The sequence below is a fragment of the Cydia strobilella genome, chromosome 8 (assembly GCF_947568885.1).
Source record: "Cydia strobilella chromosome 8, ilCydStro3.1, whole genome shotgun sequence".
In the NCBI taxonomy this organism is placed as follows: Eukaryota; Metazoa; Arthropoda; class Insecta; order Lepidoptera; family Tortricidae; genus Cydia; species Cydia strobilella.
This window is the reverse complement of record NC_086048.1, coordinates 18644942-18668891: the sequence shown is the minus strand read 5'-3', so window position 1 is coordinate 18668891 and position 23950 is coordinate 18644942. Positions and strand designations below refer to the sequence as shown.

At 37.9% G+C, this 23950-nt stretch overlaps 1 protein-coding gene across 1 annotated transcript in view; it reads left to right on the top strand.

The window, feature by feature from the left end:
• Positions 1-23950, top strand: part of LOC134743411 (uncharacterized) — a 76211-nt gene that overhangs the window by 41220 nt on the left and 11041 nt on the right. Inside the window, exons 10-28 of the mRNA XM_063676801.1 lie at positions 314-573; positions 2122-2320; positions 3620-3900; positions 5476-5675; positions 6311-6478; positions 7837-7980; positions 8695-8773; positions 9278-9427; positions 17850-18406; positions 18490-18657; positions 19003-19320; positions 19799-19982; positions 20189-20430; positions 20717-20909; positions 21311-21500; positions 21803-21903; positions 22043-22219; positions 22720-22910; positions 23737-23904. Coding sequence (XP_063532871.1) covers positions 314-573; positions 2122-2320; positions 3620-3900; positions 5476-5675; positions 6311-6478; positions 7837-7980; positions 8695-8773; positions 9278-9427; positions 17850-18406; positions 18490-18657; positions 19003-19320; positions 19799-19982; positions 20189-20430; positions 20717-20909; positions 21311-21500; positions 21803-21903; positions 22043-22219; positions 22720-22910; positions 23737-23904 — 3970 coding nt within the window. The remainder of the gene's footprint in view (positions 1-313; positions 574-2121; positions 2321-3619; positions 3901-5475; positions 5676-6310; positions 6479-7836; positions 7981-8694; positions 8774-9277; positions 9428-17849; positions 18407-18489; positions 18658-19002; positions 19321-19798; positions 19983-20188; positions 20431-20716; positions 20910-21310; positions 21501-21802; positions 21904-22042; positions 22220-22719; positions 22911-23736; positions 23905-23950) is intronic.

Below are 23950 nucleotides of genomic sequence, written 5' to 3'. Positions count from 1 at the left end.
TTGTATTGCGTTGCGTAAAATTTCGTTGAATGCCCCATTGTCGTATTTAAACGTCCAAATAAATGTAAAATATGTATCGAAATGACAGACATCTATATTTCAGTATCTCATCCATTAAGGATTTGCCACACTGGATGCGTTCTGCGGGCAGCGGTCAGGTCAAACTTCAACTTCAAAGGTTGCTGTCAATGTTGTTCATACATAATGCGGGTTTGACCTGACCGCTGACCGCAGAACGCATCCATTGTGGCAAAGTAAACAATAACATTGTTAGGAAATTATTTTTTTTACGAAAGTTTTTTTCTTTTTCCAGGCTCCGCCATTCTCCGCATGATGAACCACTTCCTAACCGACGACGCCTTCAACGCCGGCATAACCGATTACCTAAACGCCAAAATGTACGGCGACGCCGAACAGAGGGACCTGTGGAGCGCCCTCACCGCCGCCGCTAGGAGGAAAGACGCCTTCGACGCCGACGTGGCCGTGGTCATGGATTCGTGGACGCTGCAGACTGGCTTTCCAGTGCTCACCATTACTAGGGATTATAAAAGTGGCTTTGTTTCTTTTAAACAGGTAAGCTTTTAAATTTCTTGTGTATGAATATTCTTATTAAGGTTTTATAAGGGAAAAGATTGTATTCTCACATTTATAAATAACTGCGTAAAGGGACAAATTATAGCAAACTTTTATGTACACTCACGCTCTGTGATTGTTACGCCATTTAGGGTTATAGCTAAATTGGACATTCCATAGCGGAAGTACTGAACTACCAATTTACCTAGGACCCTAAATGGCTCAACAAGCGGAGTTTATTTTGATTGATAACAAAGTTAACATACCTAACGAGCTAGAGAGAGAGAGAGAGAGTAAAAAACGAGCATTTATGCATTGGAGCTCGTATGGCCTAATGCATCTATCGTCTAGATTTTTTACAAAATACTCAAGAAGATTATGATGTTTTATTCGTACTGATAATAACGATAGACATATTAATGAAGGCGATAAACTAAAAAGGTAATAATAATAAAACAATGGCACTATCTTTATGATACATAGAAATTTATTATTTGAAAATTCCCCTTACGTGAATTTACCCGTAATTGCTGGTATGCTCAATGGAATGATCAAATTCTGCAAATCATCTTCAAATAGTACTTTTATTCATGACGTACGGTGCTTAATTTTTTTTTATCACAGATTCTAGTTGACAGATAAGCGTTTGCTGAACTGCTAATTTTTCCTTATCCCAAATTAGTTTAATTGACACGGTGAAATATTGGACAAAAATTCTATAGCCTGAAACTACTATTACGCCATCGCCAGTCATATGCTTTCACTTATTTAATTTCTAACAAGCAGAAACGTCTCCAGAAGCCGTGAGTTCAAGTCTTACCCAAGACAGTTGCCACTTTTAAATTTATTTCACTTATTTGTCAAAAATGTATTTTATACACCGTCTCATTCTACCGACCCGTTTAGGTCTTCACTACACCGTCTACACCTTATAAAACAAAATCCCCCGCCGCGTCTGTCTGTCTGTGTCTGTCTGTTTGTATGTTTGCGATAAACAAAAACTACTGAAGGGTTTTCATACGGTTTTCACCTATTAATGGAGTGATCCTTGTGGAAGGTTTATGGGTATAATTTGTTAAGGTTTTGTGTAGCCGGGGCGGGTCGCTAGTAATAAATAAATAATAAATAAATATTAGGGGACATCTCACACAGATCAACCTAGCCCCAAACTAAGCAAAGCTTGTACTATGGGTGCTAGGCGACGATATACATACTTATATACATAGAAATCACCCATGACTCAGGAACAAATATTTGTGTTCATCTCACAAATAAATGCCCTTACCGGGATTCGAACCCAGGACTACGGCTTCACAGGACAGTGACCCTCACTACCCACTAGGCCAGACCGGTCGTCGGTCTTGTATGACACATTGGGCTTCACGAGGTTAGAGGTATTTAATCCAGAACAATTCGTTGTGGTCCCCATCAAGGCACTAATGATGTTTCGGATTATTCGGATGTTGTTTCGAATACTGTATAGCATCACACTATATGGATAATAATATATATATAATATATATAATAATATATATAACAACTTGACAGGAGCGCTTTGTCCTGATCAACAACGGCGAAAGCAAAGAGTCTCCAGTATGGTGGATCCCGATATCGTATACAACGGCTACAGAGTCCGACTTCGAGTCCACGAGGCCGAAGGTCTGGCTGCGCGGGGAGAGATCAAAAGTCGTCAGGAATATATCTATCGCTAAGGACGACTGGCTGATTGCTAATATTCAACAGACAGGTGAGATAAAAAGGAGAAATAATGCTATTTAGAAGGTATTAATATTATATATTTAGAATGATAGGCAAAATTTTGGCACACAGGTCAATTCTAACCTGGTTAAGAAAGAAAACTATTTAATATTTAAATTTATTTCCAAAATGGCAGTACTTGTGTGTACTACTAACAGGTGTAGGGGTAGGGTGATCAGTTTAATGACTTTCACGTGTATAATGCGCACTTGTGGTGGAATAAATCTAAACTTGTAGATATTTCGGGAACGAGAAGAGTTTGAGATAAGGCATTCTTAAGCAAGAACAATATTAAGATTGATTGCTGGAGCTGCAATAATTGAGCTCCATGCAAATCAAGTCTGAGTTAGTTTACCCAAATATACTTATGTTAAGGCCGTTACATCGATTTGCCGCTGTCACTGTCACATTTCGCAAGAAAGAACGGGAAAGATCATGCGCGCCAAGTGTCCATTTTGAACGAATTTTGTCGATATTTATTTATTTTAAAAACGTTACCTTACAATATCGAAATTCAAAAGCTATGAAATTACTATTTAAGTTAAGATTGTTTTTTCTTCTTTTTTTGTTTATAGTATCACATAATAAATAACCGAGTAAATTTGATTAAAAGTCCGAGTTAGAGGTTACTTTTTGAGTTAATTGTATCGAGCGAAGTGTCATTATTCGTGTATCGGAAGCTATGTTATTAAAGATAATATAGTCAAGAACTACATATATTCTTTCCACGTCTACAAATATCAACGCCTCTTAGAAAAACATGATCATATAAGGAGAGTTTTCGCCTTCTGGCTCAGGGAACCGCCTTAAGTTGATTTTAAGAGATTATTGAATTGGTAAAGTGATATTAACCTGATATTGCTCTAAGCCTGCACTTGCACCGATTAATTATGTAGTTTTAGAAATTACTTCTGACTCCTATACTACAAAAAAATATCTAAATACCTAATACGTAGTATTTAATCAATATTTATTCGCTAAGGCTAAACAATTAATTACTTTTGAAAACACTGGGATGCCAATTTCTGATCTGATGATGTCTTAGGCTAAAAGAAAAAGATTTTGGGTCTGGATTATTCCAACCCAAAAACCCTAGCATTCTCGGATAAATTGCAAGTACTCGTACTCGTAGCGTTCTCAAGCGACGCTGGTAGAATGCTCTAAAATTAATGAATATTTAACCCTTGGAGCGTCCCAGTATTACAGGTAAGTATGGAACTCTTATACTCATTACTATTACACGTGTGATAGTAAGCCGCTCCATGGGTTAATTTAGAATTATTTACAGGTTTCTACCGCATCAACTACGACCAACGCAACTGGCAGATGTTGATCAAGATCCTCAACGATCCAAAACGCTTCCAAGAGATCCACCCCATCAACAGGGCTCAGATAGTCGATGACGCCATGAATCTAGCTCTAGCTGGAAGGCTAGACTACAAAACGGCCTTAGACATCATCAGTTATCTCGTCCACGAGAGAAGTTATGTACCTTGGAAAGCGGGATTGGTGGCCCTAGGTTACATCGACACCATGCTGTCTAAAGGAGCATATTATCTGGAGTACAAGGTGTGTTTTCGCTTAATTTTCTTTATGTAGGGGTCGGCAACTTTTGAAGAGAAGAAACAACAGTAGTAATCATCAGTTTAAGGATTGCCAAAGGACAACATGACTAAACATACCGGTCAATTCGAACAACGTGATAATACTAGATACGAGAACAATACGAGATCTAATAGATACGTTATAGTCTAGTTCTCAACTAGTTATCTTTTGCAGTTCGATTCGAGAAACCAACTGTCATTTCATGCTACAATCATTGTGACGTTTTGGGATATCCATTAGATATCCATCCAAGTAATATCTAAAGCAAATATTAAAGAGATCGTTCCAGAGGACATTCGGAATTGCGGAAATGTCAAATTTGACACATCTTAAATATCTCGATATCGTTTCTGTTTCATATCTAGTCGATATCTAGTAGGTATCTAGTTGATATCTAGTCTAGATCATTGTTCGAATTGGCCCGTAAGTCCTTTACGTGTTTTCTTAGTCCTCTAATTTTTTGGGTATCTTTAAGAGCCGCAATTGCAGGTTTCCGGCTGCTTTTTCACTGAGGCGCAGATGAGAAGAGATGAAAGGAGACGTGCGGGAATCAACCAATAGCATTTGGTTAATTGCCGGTCCTCTCCTCTCATCTCTGTCTCAGTGGAAAGGCAGCATAATAAAATTAAAAAAGAACCTTATGCTGCCCGCCAACCATGGTTTGCCGACTCCTGACCTGTGGTATTGTGTTGTAGCTATCTAAAATGTTTGTCTCGTTGGATTAGCTTGTACGGACCATGAACAGCTATTTACCTTGGAAGGTAAGTAAAAAAATTGGCTTTCTGCCCTACAACATAAAGCACATTATAGTATATGTTGTTTAACCTAGGAATTTGGTCATAGATTATGAGCTCGCTATCAATATTAGACGATTAGTAACAATACCTATAGTTAATCATTGTTCGGTTCCGGTTGTTATTATCATCCGATTGTTAAAAATGATAAAGGTAAACTATATATTTTATGTATATCTTAACTGTTAATAAGATAATAAAAGGCAACTTAGATAAATAGTTTTAAATTTCTCGGTAGATGACGTTGCCTGTTTCAAAGACAGATTTTTTAAATATTTGCATTTATATGGAACAGTTGCACGACATTTTGCTGTCAGATTCATCAGAGCTGTCGAAACAAGTCGCAAGATGTCAGCAGATACTTAGAGCTAAATCGAGCGACTTTGATTGTAAATGTGGTTTACTTCTTATAAAAAACGAGACAAGCCTAAAGGCAGCATTCCACATGCCACAACAATAAGACACAGACATTGAAATTGACATTTCCTCATTGGCATCAATTGCTGCCTGTGCTGCTGCAAAGCAGCATACTGCATTTCTGCAAGAAAAGGTAATTTTATCAAGGACTTTCAATTTGAAGTTTCTTTTAGCAATGCAGTCTGCAGACTTGCTTCTGAGTAGGTATCGATTTCAATGTTATTGTTGTGTTATTTCTTGCAGCATCTCAGTTTGCAGCATCGCTGTTCTGCAATGCTGTTGCTATTGGAATGTTACCTCTATACTGTACGATTGTCTTGTCCTTCAGCGTTACGTGCTTAAACTTCTGGACGGAGCAGTCAAAGACATAGGCTGGGACGTGGCGGCCAACGAAAGCGTGGTTCGGGCGCAGCAGCGGGTGGATCTGCTGTCCACGGCTTGTCACCTGGAGCACGACGAGTGTTTGAGAACTGCTGTTGTCAAGTACACGAATTGGATGCTCACGCCGAATGCTGATGCTTTGAACGAGTAAGTGAAAATGTCTAAATAAATAGAGGCACAGATCAAACGTTATAATAAACAAGCACCTAAACTTCCCAACAATTCAACTGACTCTTAAATCAAAATATTTAGATCAGTACGGTTTTCACTCACTATTATTTTTAGTCGCTTTTGGCGACATGTTTCGAATTCTTTGGGAATCCTTCCTCAGGCACGAGTGTCCGCGGCGGTTGTACGTCGTGCAACCGTACTGATCTAAATATTTTGAAATATGTCTCACGATAGTTTAAGTTCGACTCTTAAATCAGTCAAAATGTTAGTAAGAATTTCGTTGATTATACTTACATTGATAAGTTACAAAAGGTCTGGAATTTAATTGTAGTGCAGTATTTTTAATTGCTTAGTAATTGTTAAAGGCTGGTAAGTTTAGCAGCAAGATTGTTAAGTTGTAATGTGGGCTATGCTACTAAAGCTGCAGAGTAAAACAGTGAAAGACTTTGGCAAGAAGACGGCAGCAGACGTGAGAGTAGTCTATTTATTATTCATATCCTTTAACCAATCTACTATGTACTTAATAAAATGTTCCAAGGCAATTACAAATAATCTGCTTCTTTGATTAGCGAACTTTGATAGCGAAGATGATGATAATGTTGTTTTTTCAGCATCCACGCAGACATCCGCAGCACGGTCTACTGCGTGGGTGTACAAACCGGCAACGCCCGGGAGTGGGACTTCGCGTGGGACCGCTTTAGAGCCGCCAGCGCGCCTTCTGAACGGGAGTTACTTCTATCAGTACTGGGTTGCACGAGAGCTCCTTATCTGTTGTACAGGTAAGTTGTCCTGCAGGCAATGGTTAGGAGTGGGACTGTGACACCGCTTTAGAGCCGCCAACGCGCCTTCTAAACGGGAGTTACTTCTATCAGTACTGGGTTGCACGAGAGTTCCTTATCTGTTCTACAGGTAAGTTGTACTGCAGGCAATGGTTAGGAGTGGGACTGTGACACCGCTTTAGAGCCGCCAACGCGCCTTCTAAACGGGAGTTACTTCTATCAGTACTGGGTTGCACGAGAGCTCCTTATCTGTTGTACAGGTAAGTTGTACTGCAGGCAATGGTTAGGAGTGGGACTGTGACACCGCTTTAGAGCCGCCAACGCGCCTTCTAAACGGGAGTTACTTCTATCAGTACTGGGTTGCACGAGAGTTCCTTATCTGTTCTACAGGTAAGTTGTACTGCAGGCAATGGTTAGGAGTGGGACTGTGACACCGCTTTAGAGCCGCCAACGCGCCTTCTAAACAGGAGTTACTTCTATCAGTACTGGGTTGCACGAGAGCTCCTTATCTGTTGTACAGGTAAGTTGTACTGCAGGCAATGGTTAGGAGTGGGACTGTGACACCGCTTTAGAGCCGCCAGCGCGCCTTCTGAACAAGAGTTACTTCTATCAGTACTGGGTTGCACGAGAGCTCCTTATCTGTTGTACAGGTAAGTTGTACTGCAGGCAATGGTTAGGAGTGGGACTGTGACACCGCTTTAGAGCCGCCAGCGCGCCTTCTGAACAAGAGTTACTTCTATCAGTACTGGGTTGCACGATAGCTGTTATACAGGTAAGTTGTGGGTAGCTTTGCCCTATTAGTGTATGTGGGATCCTTTCAGTGCCTTATGAGCGCGAGCTACTGCTGTCAGTTCTATGCTGTACAAGAGGCTCTTATCACAAGTAGGTACAGGTAAGTTGTGCGGACAAGGATTGCGTGAGGGACCGAGGGACCCCCGGACCCATACAGAGCCGCCGCTGCGCAAAAGATCCATAATATATGTTGTAAAGGTACGTTTTAAACCTCTTTTCTAACCACATGATTACCTTAAAAATACAATTATTCAAAAAATTACAAAAAGTTAAACATATTTTAGATAGAATTTATGCATTAAAGGAAGTCCAAATACGAAAGAAACATTCATAAATGTACTAAAACAGGAACGCTACCTTCTAGAAGAATACAGTTACAAAACTTACAAATTAAATGTGCAGAGAGGTTGGAGTTGGTCATTAAAGAGTTGGGTAAGTCCAATAGACATGCCTAAGACCGAACTCATTTGAGTTCGAGTTATCTCACAAATTAGATATATATCTAATTTGTAAGATAACTGTCATCAGAGACTGGATAATGTTAATCATACTTGTTAAATTATCAGATATCTGGAGCTGTCTCTTCGCAACGACAGCGGCATCCGTAAGCAGGACACTCTGCGCGTCTTCTCCGCAGTAGCCAGTTCTGCCATCGGCCAGCCCATAGCCTTCAACTTCGTTCGCGCCAACTGGCAGAGGCTGAAGGAGTTGTAAGTAGAATATAAAAATTACAGTACTTAACACCCGCTTGAGAAGATTCTGAAGGTACCACGCCAGAAAAGCGCCTTAAGCGTGAGAAATGTATGAAAAACAATGACAATAGACGTGTAAATGCGGGAAATCGTATTAAACGCTATCGTATTAAGTGGGTATTATTTAAGTACCTACTGTATTGGTATTGCAACCTAAATAAGTAATAAATGAACACATTCACCACCAGAAGATTCCAGGTGCCAATCCCGGCAGGGTGGCCATGTGACGTTGAAGTAGGTACGAAAGTTTCGGGCCGAAAAAAATAATGAGTAGCAATAGATCAGACAACACAAGAAGATAGCTGGTATTCAGCAAATGTATACGTATAAATTTATCATACATCATGGTTCCTCATAAATATCGTTGTGTTTATATATTTTGACGACTGTTCTGGTCTAGTGGGTACTGACCCTGCCTGTGAAGCCGATGGTCCTGGGTTCGAATCCCGGTAAGGGCATTTATTTAAATTAATGTGATGAGCATAGATATTTGTTCCTGAGTCTTGGGTGTTTTCTATGTATTTATGTATCGTTGTCTGAGTACCCACATCACAAGCCTTCTTGAGCTTACTGTGGGACTTAGTCAATCTATGTAAGAATGTCCTATAATATTTATTTATTTTATCCCTTAAACTGTGACAATGATGAAGTCACTGTTAAATTTTTTTACAGTGTCGGCTCCGCCGCAACACTCGCTTCCATCGTGAAGGTAGTGACGAGGCGATTGAACCAACCACATGAATACGAAGAGGTTAGTTGACCTACTTGTTAGTATAGCATTTCTTAAATGTTAATAGTTTATGACATAATGGGCCAAAAACGATGTACCATATTTTTTCATATTTATTTATAACTACCATTTTTTGTGTTTTGTATGTGTGTGTGTGTGTTTGTGGCGACAGGTGTTTTAATTTTTTTTATTTATTTATCCAAAACAATCTTAAAAATACTATTTACATTGGGAAACAGCGAGCGAAAACCGCGTACGGTTTATCTGCCGCCATTGTCGCTTGTTTACATTCCGGTTATCCAGTTAGGTAGCTGTTAGTATTATTATAAATACTATAAATGAGTATAGTAATTGCTAGTATAAGCTACACAAATACATTTTTCTAAGCATTATTTCGAATCCAATGAGGTATTACACGTATTTTGGGAGCAGTATCTTTATATTTTTAACTTTTTTCATAAGTAAAAAATAAAATAATTTTAATTTTAATTTTGTTTTTTTTTTTTTTTTTTTTTTTTCCTGCAGCTTAAAAGATTCGTAGCAGAATACTGCGCTGAGCTCGGCCGTCCAGTGCAGCAAGTCTTAGAGCGAACAGAGGCCAACGTTCAGTGGATGCAGAGGAACTACCAGCCCATCGTTGATTGGCTGTTAGCCGCAGACAAAGGGAATACTAAAGCGTGATTGGTCGGATTATAGTGCGTTGTAAAAAATGTTAATAAATAGCTACTTGATGTTTTGAAAGAGCTTGTAAGAATTTCGTACATTCATACTTCCGTCTCTCGCACGTGATACTATTACCCCTAGGCACAATAGTGTAACGGAGGTGTAATTCTGAAGGGTAGGTAAGATAAACCTAAATAAAAAAATAGTTTGACAAACAATTTTTCATTGTATGAAACTTTTCTTGCTTGAACACTACTTTTTAGGTACCTAAATAAACACTTTTGTTTGAAACAAAAAGCGATTTCTCGTATATCAGAATGTGAACTTAAAAGTAGATTGATTTGAAGAATGATATCAAGAAGCACTATCCCTTTGGAGGACGATATGTCAAAATTCCAACATTTTTGAGAGGATTAAACCTAATATTGTCTTCGGTTACCGCGATAGTTACTCATGAAATAAAACTATGAAAACGGATTATATCGCGTATATTGAATTTATAATACATCCCGACGTTTCGAACCCTTTACAGCGTTCGTGGTCAACGGGATGTATTATAAATTCAATATACGCGATATAATCCGTTTTCATAGTTTTATTTCAGGATTAAACCTCTCAAATCTTTCCTACCTCTCATAAAAGCCGTAACAGATTGAAATCCCATTTTTAATTTGTAATTAAATTTGTTGTGGTAGTATGAAATTTCGTCATCGCATCTCGAGCGATAACTCGTAAAGTGGTTAAGGGCGATGTGTAATGAACCCTCGTGGACGTCAGCTGCCGTTCCGTTGGTGTACTTATGCGTGGTCGGACATAAGGCCTCTCTCAATGTGTCTTAGAAATTTCAGATATACGAATAAGATAATTAGAAGTAATTTTCTACTTATATCAGTCACAATTTAGTAATATTGTACTAGTCAGGGATTTCATCGGTGTACGGACTCTCTTATTGATACCAAAGTTCATTATATGTAATATTAATGGATTTTGAATTTTCATGGACCAAATTTAATACAAAAATGTTAAACTTTAGAAGCACACATAGACGGTTCGACAAATATAATTTTTGGATTAGTTTAAAACTAAGGTAAAATGCCCTATTGTCGGTACCATGGCGCCGGCAGGCACCTAAGACCTTTTATTTTTAGATAGCAGTGGTGACTTTCCTAAAATATATTGGAATAAATTGGATAGTACCTAGCTTACTTAGCGTGAGATATTAGAACTTCAGGATCGCAACCGCCATTTTTGCAACAAAATAATCCTCTTTACATGATCTTGCGCAATATCTCTAAAAAAGGTAAAAGTAAAGCATCATAAAAATAGGGAATGTGAAAATTATATTTGCCGAACATTTAATACACTTAAGTTTATTGATAATAATAAGTTTTTATTTTAATGTTTGTGTATTTAAGCACTAAACAAGTAGGTAATTGAAACTATTATGTGTTAAATCAGAAATAAAAAATATTGATGTGAACATAGTAGATAAGGCAAAGGAAAATAATTTGTCTATACAGTGCAAACGTATCTGGGCGTTTTCTAAAATAAATGTCTTTCAAATCTGGACATTCTTGGGCTCATTCTACTCAGAATCGACAGCATTCTCTATCCTGCCATAAAAAGGATGTCCCAAAATGTCCATTCCATTACGTCACGTTTTAGTGTGAAAATTTATTTTTACTTGTATGCGCGTGACGTAGATGTACAATTTGTCATACAAATTTTTGGGACCTTTTTTTAATCATGAGGGTTGAATATGCTAGTGATTCTGAGTTGAAAGAACCCAAAAAAAAAACACCAGGATTTGTGACAATCAGGTTATCAATATTTATTTTAGAAAACGCCTATCTCGCTAGTAAAATCTAAACGTAGTTAAATCCTAGTTTATTATTAAGTATTGTGTTCAAAAATCAGATACCTAAGTAAAATGACGCCAATGCAATCTTTTGTACATTTAATTAGTTCGTTTAAACATTGAAGTCATCACATTTCTGGGTTCTTTTCTCATTCATGTTGTGATCCCAATTATTTTTTTAATCCAGTTAATAATATTTTTCATTCATCTTCTACATCACAAAACGTATTTCGGTATTCTCATAAATCATAACTAGTAAGAATAACGTTAGGTACTTTGAATGAATGACGTACCAACTTAACTTTTACCAACTTTTATACTATTTTTTTAAATAATTGACGATCTTTTTATGAAATTCTTAGTATCAAATTTGATCTGTATAATAATTCAATATTATTATGGAATAATATTAACATTAATAAATTGTTCTGATAAACAGCTTAAGATATTATATATGTACAGAATACTTGCCATTTATAAGTGCTTGTTGCTAGGCCTACACGAATAAAGTACGTATATTTGACTGAACTGAACTATTAATACAGTAATGAAATGATTGATTCCAATCAATACTCTGTCTTTCATTCGAAAGGAAATAATTCAATATAAGTCATTGTAACTGATTGTGTCAAGTTCGCAATATTGTAGTGAGTCATATAAATTAGTCACATTTGAAAATCCGGCTTTTTAATTATTTAATTAGTCATACAGTTGATGTCATGTCATCGTACACTTATGAAAATTCCGATGTAGAATATCAAGTTTATTACTCGTATCTTATCCATTAAATTCGAATAGTGATAACTGAGTTTTTGATTTTATTGGCAATATACATGAATGCATGGTCACGGAATTCATAGTTGGTCAAACCAAATTGTCAGTCAATAAGAACAAAAAAATCTATACTCATCCTTTTCTTTTGAGTGCCAGTACAAGTGTAAGACAAATATAGTATGATTCTCTTTGTCTATGTTTGAAATGAGACAGTCCTTTGACAAACTATTTCAGTACCATTTCGTACCTTGTCACATTGACAATAGTATGAAGTCCTAGCGACTCATATTGATTGTCACTGTGACAAGGTACGAAATGCTACGTAAATTAAATTCCTTGACTTTGCATCATCTGGCAACTAAGGGTCACATTAGATTAGCTATATTTCAAAATAGATTATATTTGTGAATCTGAAAATGACCTTGTCTTTATCAAAATAAATTATAAAATTCTATTCTTATAACTTATAACACTGTTACGCACATGAAGCAAAATTAATAAGTAAAGCAAACTTAAAGCAACATTCAAAAAAAATTGATCTACGAATATTTTAATTAATGTCGTATTATAAGTACCTTCACAGTTGTTTGTACCTTATATTTATTTTTAGATACTAGGTTCTATGTAAATAAAATAAATCTATTTCCTATTGCATATTTATATGAATTAGTGGAAATATACGATTTAAATTTATAATTATGACTTTTATTTTATGCGAAGATCTGCATGGTTCTTTGTGTGAAATATTGGCTATGTGTGAGGTTGGTGGTGGGAGAAACACAAGCGACGCCGACGACCGAACGTGGTGAAAATATGAACTTTCGTGGGACGACATCTTCATACTATTTGGTAACTGCCAAGTGCCAACTGTCAAATAAGCAATATCGCCATAGTCATGCACGGAGCGACTGCGAAGGGTTTGAAAAAAAATCCTAGATGTAGGTACATTTGTGCCAGTAGGCAGCCTACAAGAAACTGGGTTTTAGAAATTGGGTTATTGTAAGTTGGACTTTCGAATTTTTTTAAATAATTATCTTTTGATACAATGTTTTGTTTATCCACGATAGGAAATTCCCGAGTGACATCACGATCGTTGTTAAAATTTTTGTTCGTTACATCTCGATGATATTTGGTAGTGACGGGACTGTTAGCTGGTGCACCCTCAGCGTGTAGCCAGTCTTCCGACGAACGTACTCCACCACCTCGTCGGCCACGGCGGAGTAATGTTGGTGTCGCAACTTGTAGGCCAGAATTAATCGGCTCCACAGTGCCACAGTCTTAGCGCCCTGCGCGCCTTGCGTTTCTTTTCCACCAGTGTGACTCCCTCCTTAAGTGGAGCCTGTGCTTCATACACCTTGACAGGCGTGTTGACCCGGTTAGCTGCGACAGGCTGACCGGCGACGTCAGTATAAGTACGCTGACGTGACTTCGAGGTGATAGGAGGCGGTCGAACGCGTAGAAGGCGCGTGGGCGGTACAGCGGCGCGTGCGGCACATTTTACCGTGTCAGAAACGCGCAAACTAACCGACTCGACACGCAACTAAAAAATTCAACATGTGTCAACAAACCTTATTGTACAGAATACGTAACTTAATCTGTCCACTAAACTTCATCTACATCTGAGAAACAAATATCGATAACACAAATAATAAAAATCGGCTCAACAATACGATACGAGCACAAACTTCTTGAACGGATCTTCACGAGTATTTTCATGTTCATTTCATTCGGTTCATTTTTTTTATCTAAATTGAGTATTTGGCTATCGGAACAATCTCATCAGTGAGTTAATTAATATTTAATGGTTCTATACTTCCATGTTAATCCGTACCTGAGAGAAAGTAAAATGCTCTACTGCAGAAACGTATCATTTTCTGCATTTTTAGAACAACAATCACCCTCTTTCAGAGCATTAGAAATGAAAAGAGTATTGTATTGTAAGTGAGATAAAAAGCAATGAACAGTCTCGAAGAAAACCTAGCAAATTTAGGAAAAGTGTTAATTATTTCCAAAGCAATCCTAATTGGCGAAACGATGATTTCTTCCATTACAAAGTGATAAGAATGATTAGGTTTTGACTTCACACCATACCTGTCCCATACATAAACCGGCGGCAGATAAAATATGGTGGTGATATGAGGCTCGTACATTATCGAAGCTGATTATATCAGGCATGATTACCTATATTTTAATAATTGAGATTAAAGTAATCCAGTCGCTAGCTTGGCACGTTGCAAGGTGCCGGTTCTACGAGGAAAGGTATGATATTTTCATTAACTTTACTGCAATATGATTAATTAAGCATTGATAGACTTTATTTCGTTGAAATAAAGCTTGCAAATTGTCAATTAGGGTCGGTTGCACCAAACCGTCTGTCACAGTTAAAGCGTTCGCAAAATTTTATTGTGTGGGAAGTTTTTATCTCTGCTACGTGACGATGATGAGTCTGTTAACAGAGGTTGGTGCAACTTGCCCTTAATTGTTGTAAAATGATGGTTGCTACTAATGTAATAATAAAGGCCTATTCCCTTTGCCGCTCCCACAAATTTTGCAGCTCCTTACAAGTTTACAAAATTTAAGAGGTCACTTCACAATACCACAGCTACTCACAATGCCCTGGTGGCCTAGCGGTAACAGCGTGCGACTTTCAATCCGGAGGTCGCGGGTTCAAACCCCGGTCGTACCAATGAGTTTTTCGGAACTAATTGTACGAAAATATCATTTAATATGTACGCGTCGCTTTTCGGTGAAGGAAAACGTTGTGAGGAAACCGAACTAATCCTAACAAGGCCTAGTTCCTCCTCTGGGTCGGAAGGTCAGATGGCAGTCGCTTTCGTAAAAACTAGTGCCTACGTCTATTCTTAGGATTAGTTGTCAAGCGGACCCCAGGCTCCCATGAGCCGTGGCAGAATGCCGGGATAACGCGAGGAAGATGATGACTCACAATACCACAGGTTTCTTTCAATTTGATCACGCCAGCTTTGAAGAAGTGATCTGTAGGTAGTTACGGTTAATTTAATTCCAGTACCATGTCGTACCTTGTCACAGTGACAATAGTATGAGGCACCTAGCTACTTTTCATATTGATTGTCACTGTGACAACGACAAGGTTCAAAATGGTACTAAATAGTTATTTGTTATACAAGGGTGCAAAGTTGTATTTTACCCGCGAGTGTGGAATTGAAACACGAGCAAGCGAAAGGATTCTATAGTTGAACCACGAGCGAAGCGAGTGGTTCTAAAATAGAATCCTGAGCGTAGCGAGTGGTTTCAACACACGAGAAGTAAAATACATTTGCACCCGTGAGTAACACAAAACTTTTCCCCTCACTATAGCGAGGAAAGTGCAACATCCACACGCGTTAGATCATCTTCATCAATGGACTTACAATTTTTTTTACGATAATACGATATTATAGCAGAAAACTCTGGAAGTTGTGTATTTTTACGTGTCGGAGTCGGCGAGAAAATTTTTGTTGACAATGTTGACATTTCTGACAATGCGTTTTGAAATTGCATCGACTCAACTTGTGCGTTCAGAATTACATTCAACATCATTTAAAAAAAACAAATGTTTTTTATGGATTTTAAGGTTTATGACTTAAAATAATTAAATAAAGCTAAATTTGGTATTTTTTATTAAATTCTCAAACCATTTATTTAATGATAATTAATATCGAACGAACCATTATTAAGAGCGTTTTACGTTTTGTTATCTGTCAAAAGCTACTTAAACACGCTCCATCCAAGGTCAAATTACTTTCCCCACTAGTGGATAAAATGCGTTTTTCCCCGCTTGTTTTAAAGGATAAAAGACGGCTTTCCGAGCTAGTGAGGGGAAAATTAAATGACTGTAAGTACATGGACATTCCCGGTGAACCACCTTAAGGGCAAAAATCGTTTAAACGTCTTGCAGACGGTCAGGCGGTATCATTAAAAGTGATGACCTCATGGCATTAAAAATGTGGGTGTTGAACAAAAAAAAAGGTTAGGTCAGTCGATTTTGAGGAATGAGATGAAAATATAATAGAAAAGCTGTCCTACAACACTTCTCGCAGAAAAAGCGCAGTAAAATCATCTCAAAGATTATTTCCATAAGGTGACTTTTGGATTCAGACTTCTTGTGAAGTTTCGCTTGCAGCGGTGCTGTGCAATATTGCTACCTGTATTACTGCAGGAAATACAGTTACCCGGTCATCAATACCGATTTTGTCACTTATTGAAACAATACTGTCGGCAGCAATGCTGCATTGCTGCAGGAAATGTCAAACAACAGGATGTTTTAGCAAAATGTACACCTATAAAAATAATTGATTATTTAATCAATTTATTGCTCTGCTATCGGTTCGTTAGGCCAAATTACAAAAACTCTTGGCATTAACGTCAATGCTATTGATTAGCTAGTCTTATCATTAGTAATGTTTCACTTAATCATACTAATAAAGATAATGTTGTCATAAAAACTAAAGGTAGTACTTAAATTCCACTACTATATAGTACTAGGTAGTACTGGAATTCGGATAAAACGACGACGAAGGAACCATTGTAATTCCGTCGTTATATCCGGAAGTGGTGACAAGCAAAGGTAAAGAAATAAAGACACGGTACGTAACTAAATCATAAACTTAACTCCGAAACTATTGAAACGAGTGTTCATGCTATATCCCTACCTAACTAATATCTATAAACAAAAGGTCACATCAATTGCTGACCATAAATAAAATATAAAGAAGAAGAACAAGAAGAAAATAACTATTTTGCATGAAATATGGTACAAAAGGTGGTCAGACAATATTATAATATTATTTTTTTCTTCTTCTACGACCGAAAGTAAATACGTTACAACGGATTATTCGATGTTTATGCCATTATTTTTTCTTCCTATTCGCGATTCTGCACAAAATGAATTCCACGCAGCTGAATTTTATCACATGCGTTATTCTTCACATTCATTAATTTTTCACAATATTGTTTCTCCCTATTCGCGATTCTACACAATATGAATTCCACGCAGCTGAATTTTATCACATGCGTTATTGTTCACACTCATTAATTTTTCACAATATTGTTTCCAGTGTTGGCCGTAATTGTTAATTTTAATTAACCATTGATCAATTCCATTAACCATTAGTTCCGCCATTAACCAATTGCATTACGCACCAATTGCATTAAAGTTAGTTCAGATTAAATTGAAGTTAATGGCCATTAAACTTTCAACAAATTAATTAGAATTACTCTCAATTGCATTAACGTTTAATAAAATTAAATTCCTGATATTTTAAAATGAGACAGCAAAATGACCCTGACTGAACCCTGGCAGTAGTAGCAGTACCTACTACCTAGTGGAATTCAGGTTGGGTGCAACATAGACATACGCTGTTTTGGTCATCCGACTCGTCTTGATGAGCACTTAGGAGCGCAGTACCCATAATAGAGCTGATGCTGAACCCTGGCAGTACCTAGTGGAACTAAGGTTTGGTGCAACATAGCAACACGCTGTTTTGGTCTAAAAACCCTGACACTCGACAAGTCCCCCACAATCCTAACAAAAAATCCTGACATGTGTAGAAATCCTGACCTATGACCCTAGTTACGACCAAACTACTAGCAGCACAGCAACACCTTTAACTGATAATTAGTGAACTTGGATTGGATAATAGTAAAACCTAAAAATGAAAAACTAAAAAAGGAACAAGTATGCCTCATGATCATTTTAGTTTCTGCAAATTACGAGTAATGTGTAGAAACTTGGAAAACAAAACGAATTAAGTTATTTACAGTGATATTGTTATTTACCTTTAGATGGCGGCTATGAAACTTCTAGTCCTCGCCGTGGCGTGTTGCTGCGCCTACGCCATTCCACAAAAACAATTAAAGCTGAAAACAACGATCTTCGGAGATGAAAAATTAGAAGGAGAAATCTTTGAAAAATATAATGTAGCAGTTGCCTTGAACGATGAAGAAGCGGCTTTGTACAGACTGCCCACCACCACTAGACCTACTCATTATAACATCCTTTGGGCCTTGGACTTCACCACTAACCCACAAACCTTCGCTGGAACAGTTGAAATTCTCTTATACGCCACCCAAACCGAAGTCAACCAAATCGTTTTACAATCTGAGGATTTAACTATCGGCACTGTAGCACTAGCTCAAGGCAATACTACAGTCCCTATTACGTACGTCGAAGAATCTGACTACCAGTTCTTAAGGATCAACCTCACCACTGGAACTCTTGCCTATAATGCCACAGATTCTGTCATTTACACTTTGACCATCACTTTTGAGGCTTATATGCGTGATGATATGTATGGTATTTACAGGAGTTGGTTTAGGAATAACTACACCGATGAAGTCAGGTAAAGTTGCTTTCTATTTAGATTTATAAGTCGTTTTATTGGTTCTTAAATGCTATGCTATAATGGTTGTATGTATATTTCAGCTGGATGGCGAGCACCCAGTTCCAGGCCACGTCGGCCCGCAAGGCTTTCCCTTGCTACGACGAGCCCAGCTTCAAAGCTACTTTCAATGTCACCATCAGACGTCCGACCGCGTACAGCAGCTGGTCGGCTACTCGTATCGCTTCAACCATAGAATCTACCAATATTACGTAAGTATTTTAATTCTAACTAAAATAATAATCTAATGGTAATATTAGTATAGGGCATTGTTACTGTATATACCTTAAGGCAATAGGGCATTAAGGTATTAAGTCCGCCATTTGTACTTATTTTTATTGTGCAATAAAGTTTAAATAAATACCTTCAATAACGTTTGTTTATCCAATTTCGTTTACTATAATATATGTTAATCATAGGGATCACAAATCTAGTGTCATCTTTGATATATACAATTACTCTTTTAATAAAGAAAAACATATCAATAAGACAAATATATGACAATTTTTATTTAAATATTCATTATATATTTTATTAATATTTAATTTTACTTACAGTGGCTACCAGGATGACATTTATCACAGAACTCCTCTCATGTCAACTTACCTCTTGGCTATTATTGTTGCTGAATATGGCACTTTAGAGGTTACTAATGACAATAACGAACTCATCTATGAAGTCATTGCCCGTCCCGGTGCTATTTCCGCCGGCCAGGGACAGTACGCTTTGGAAGTGGGTCAGGAGCTTTTGGCTGAGATGAATAACCACACTGACTACGACTTCTACAGTGTGGCTGATCATATTAAGATGACCCAGGCTGCGATTCCTGACTTCTCCGCTGGTGCTATGGAGAACTGGGGTTTGCTAACATATAGGTAAGGGAAATAAGCTCATCAGTAGGTTTTGAGTTAGCTTAACACATTCATGGGCAGTCCGTCGAGAGAGTGTCACAGAATAATCTTTAGGGTGACTTACCGACCATGCACTGCCAGCTACTATAAGGCCATGATGCACTACAGCACGACACAACTGAGGGCGTTACGGCTATCTAGACGAGCTGATGTATACGAGCTTTTTTTTTCATACTATGTTATCAAAATATGGCACTTCGTTTATAGAAAATGCGATGTGGCAGTCCGCCTATACACAAAAAATAAAAAATATGTTATGCGAGTATGGGATTTACAAGTGCTACATCAAGCAATTTTAAAAATAAATAAAGCTGTGTCCATGAGCGTGTTAATTTTTCAATCCTTCGGAAAATTTTACTTCGCTAATTCATGTTAATGTTACCCAACTAATCATAATCATTACTTATTTTGGTACCTTGTCATCAAATTTATAATTTTACAGGGAAGCCTATCTCATGTACGACTCCGCTCACACCACCAGCAACTATAAGCAGCTAATCGCTTACATCTTGTCTCACGAGATTGCTCACATGTGGTTCGGAAACTTGGTCACTTGCGACTGGTGGGATGATTTGTGGCTAAACGAAGGTTTTGCCAGATACTACCAATATTTCCTTACTCACTGGGTAAGTTCATACGTATTGAATTCTTAAGTAATTTTCGCTGAAAGCTTTTAAGCAGTTAACATGTTGCCGTCTTGAGTGCATGCCTCGTCCGCTTCATTGTTAGGCCAACTGGCGCTTGTCATGGATTTTTTTCATTCCGTTGGTTCAATTCTAACATCTTGTAAATATCGACATTTGAGTTGCTCTATATGCACAATCATTTCCAGGTCGAGGATTACATGGGTTTTGAGACCAGGTTCATAACCGAGCAAGTCCACACCGCTTTGCTCAGCGACTCCACTGCCAACGCTCACCCGTTGTCCACATCTGGTATTGGAAGCCCGGCGTCCGTCAGCGGCATGTTCTCAACTCTGTCATATAACAAGGGAGCTGCAGTCATCAGGATGACTGAACATCTACTTGGCTCTGAGGTTCATAGAGCCGGCTTGAGGAATTACTTGACGAATAAGTATGCAATAAAATGTCTTGCAGTCAGGCTTAGCAATTTCATCAAGTACTATGCTTTGAGACCAGCAGTTATTTATTCTTTGGAACTCGCTGGTTTGTGTTTTGATTTCTTTGTAGTTTCATGTGGAAATAAATATTTTCCAAAATGATCATTTTAGTAGGTATCGAAATTTTGAAACTGTATCATGAAATATGAAATGATTACAACGACCTTAATTTCTTTTAATTTAAGATTATGCCTTCTATTGTCGAAATATCTGTTTATTGACTGACTTTTTTCTTAACAGGCAATTCGAGACTGCTTTCCCAATTGATCTGTTCACTGCTTTGGAAGAGGCTGGCCAAGCCGCTGGTGCTCTTAGCGAGTACGGTCCCGACTTCTCTCTAGTTGAATATTACCGCTCTTTCACCTACCAAGCCGGACACCCTATACTTTACGTGCAAGTTAACCACCAAACTGGCGATATGACCATTCAACAGGTATATTATGATAATATTGGGTTTTATTTATTATTGTCGTATTTTAAGTGTCAAATATTAGATGTACTAATATAAATTTGATACACAAATAGTAATTGTACGTAAAACAACATTTGTTTGGTTTCAGTTTTTCTTTTCATAAACCTATACACATGGTTTTAGGATTAAATAAATTGGAGGAAAACGCTAATTATTGTTATTATTCGCTATGTTGTTTCACCGAAACTGACGATTGCGTTAATCAAAAACGATACTCTCTAAAACTCTCTCTCTGTTTTGGGCAAGGCGTTACACCCCCGAAACAAATTACGCCCGTTGCATTTGCCCTTAGTATTTGTCAATCACGTACGTATTTTGCCGGTACCACATTTGTCTTCAACGAAGTTATTGATGCTTTTCAGCGCCGATTCGATATCAACAACGGCTACCTAGACGTTAACACGCAATGGGTCATCCCAATCAGTTTCTCCAGCGCCAGCAATCCTGACTTCAACAACACCAAACCGACACACATTCTCCGCAAGGCTGTCACTGTCATCAACCGCGGCTCCGTCGGCGACGAGTGGGTTTTGTTCAACAGACAACAGACGGGTAAGTTTGCAATTCATTTATTTACCGATCTGTACAACTTTTACCAATCACGGAACAATGGTGTTCCGGACACGTAGGCGTGCGCTGAGCCAAAGCCAACACGTAAATGTCCTTTTATTACTGCAATTTTATTTCCGGCAGCCAGCCTCTAGTTAGCGACGCCGGAGCCGCTTTACTCGGAAGTCTACCTTCAATGCTGTATTGACTTATAGAACAGCCCTCGAGGGCTACTTACAGAAAATAGATAAAAGATTTGAGAGTAAGACAATAGCAGAGTTTTCTTAACTTCGTTTTAATTTCAGGTTATTACCGCGTGAACTATGATGACTACACTTGGGATCTCATTACTGCTGCCCTAAGAGGAGAGGCGAGGACCCAGATTCATGAATACAACAGGGCGCAGGTAACCTACTCGACTAAAAAAACGTCATAATAATTTTTATGTACCTACCTAGTATATTGCCATTAGGTACTTAGAAGAGCTAGTTGGTACAAACAAATTATTTAGATACAATTATACTGATTTCATTATTTTTACACAGATCGTCAACGATGTCTTCCAATACGCACGCTCTGGCATCATGAGCTACACCAGGGCTCTTAACATCCTCTCCTTCTTAGAGTTTGAGACCGACTACGCTCCTTGGGTGGCCGCCATGACAGGCTTCACCTGGCTCAGGAACAGGCTGACTGGCACCATCTACTTGGAACCTCTTGAGGTAACTTCAATTAGACCCTGAAAGTACATCGGGCAGGGCTGCAAAAAAAGCAATGTAAAATAAACCCATGATTTACTGGCCTAAAACACATTGGAGACACATATTCCATGTTGGAAATTTTGGACACTTCATCTTCATTCGTCAGTGCCACGTATTAATGAATTCAAATAATATATTTATATATATATGTATATTGTAAGCACAACCAGCGTAGAGTACAATTATTACAATTGGATTTATAGGGTCACATTTGCGCAGAAACCTACTTTTAGTTATTCTTCTCGTAGTTGAATTATAAAACATAATTCAAAAAAGTAATACCAATAATAGAGATTATGGTCGATCTTATTTGTCTTAACGCATTCACTGCCAACGTTCTCGTAGCGCGACATGCGTAGCCGATTCTATCATTTTCCCGCTTTGTAGAGGAAAGCGACTACGAACAGAGCATTTACCGAGCGGATTCCCGCACTCAATTTGTTTTTTTATCTTTTGTTTAGGCTTTGATCGCTCAATGGTCTACCGCCGTCATGACCGATCTGACCTACTACCCGAGTTCAGACTCCGAAGACTTCATGAGATCCTACCTTCGTTGGCAACTGGCCCCCATTATGTGCCAGATCAACATTGATCCCGCTTGCCGTACCGCTGCTGTCAATCAGTTCAACGCTTTAAAGACCTCAAATGTTGAGTAAGTCTAATTATCTGTAGCTATTAAAATAAGACCTCATTTTCTTTATTTTCATACAATAACAATTTTTTTGACGTAAAGCATATTCTAAGTATGGTAGTAGTTAATTTATCAGTCAGAAGATCATGGCCGTGATCGAGACATATACAATTAGTCTCCAAGCAGTCCGAATTTTGATAAATGAACCGACGGATAAGGCTACATTATAAAATCTGTCATGATTGCGTTGCTCCAGCTCATTAAAATTGATCCTTTACCGTGATCATGTTCTCAATAAATTTCTCCAGACAATGCTTAGATGAGTATTAAAATCTTCACTTTTGTTAGGTTCTTTATCCTAGGTGAAAAAAATGTATAAGTATTTTAATGTTTACTGACAATTTTATTTATAACTAGCGACCCTCTTCGCACGGGTTACACAAAACCCTTACAAATTGTACACTAAAACCTTCCTCAAGAATTACTCTATTGATAGGTGAAAATGTATCGAAATCCGATGCGTAGTTTTAAAGATCTAAGTATGACATAGGGACAGACAGACAGCGAGCGGAAAGCGACTTTGTTTTAATATAGTGATAAACTGTTATATTTAATAAAATATTTTTGATTTGTTCCTAGTTATTCAGTTTATAGCGGGGAAATGCCGCCAGCATCCTTGGTACAATGCCTCAAGGGCCTATTTTAGATTTAAGCTAGTTATTAATTTCGTTTATGTAGTACCACTGTATATATCTTGTATGTAAATAAATGTAGTAAACAATTAATTTATTGTACATATTTTATTATTATATTCAGTTTTATTTATATCATATTTCCTAATTTACAGTGTTTACCCCGATAATCGCGCATACGTGTACTGCAACGCTCTTCGCGAAGGTACTGAGGAGGACTTCTACGTTCTGCGCACGCGCTTTGTCACGCACAACGTTTACACTGAGAAGATCCTCCTACTTCAAACTCTTGGCTGTGCTCGATCCGCTGATGCTCTCAACGTGTGAGTACTTTTGTCTATTGCACCAATTAAGTATATTTCAAAAATC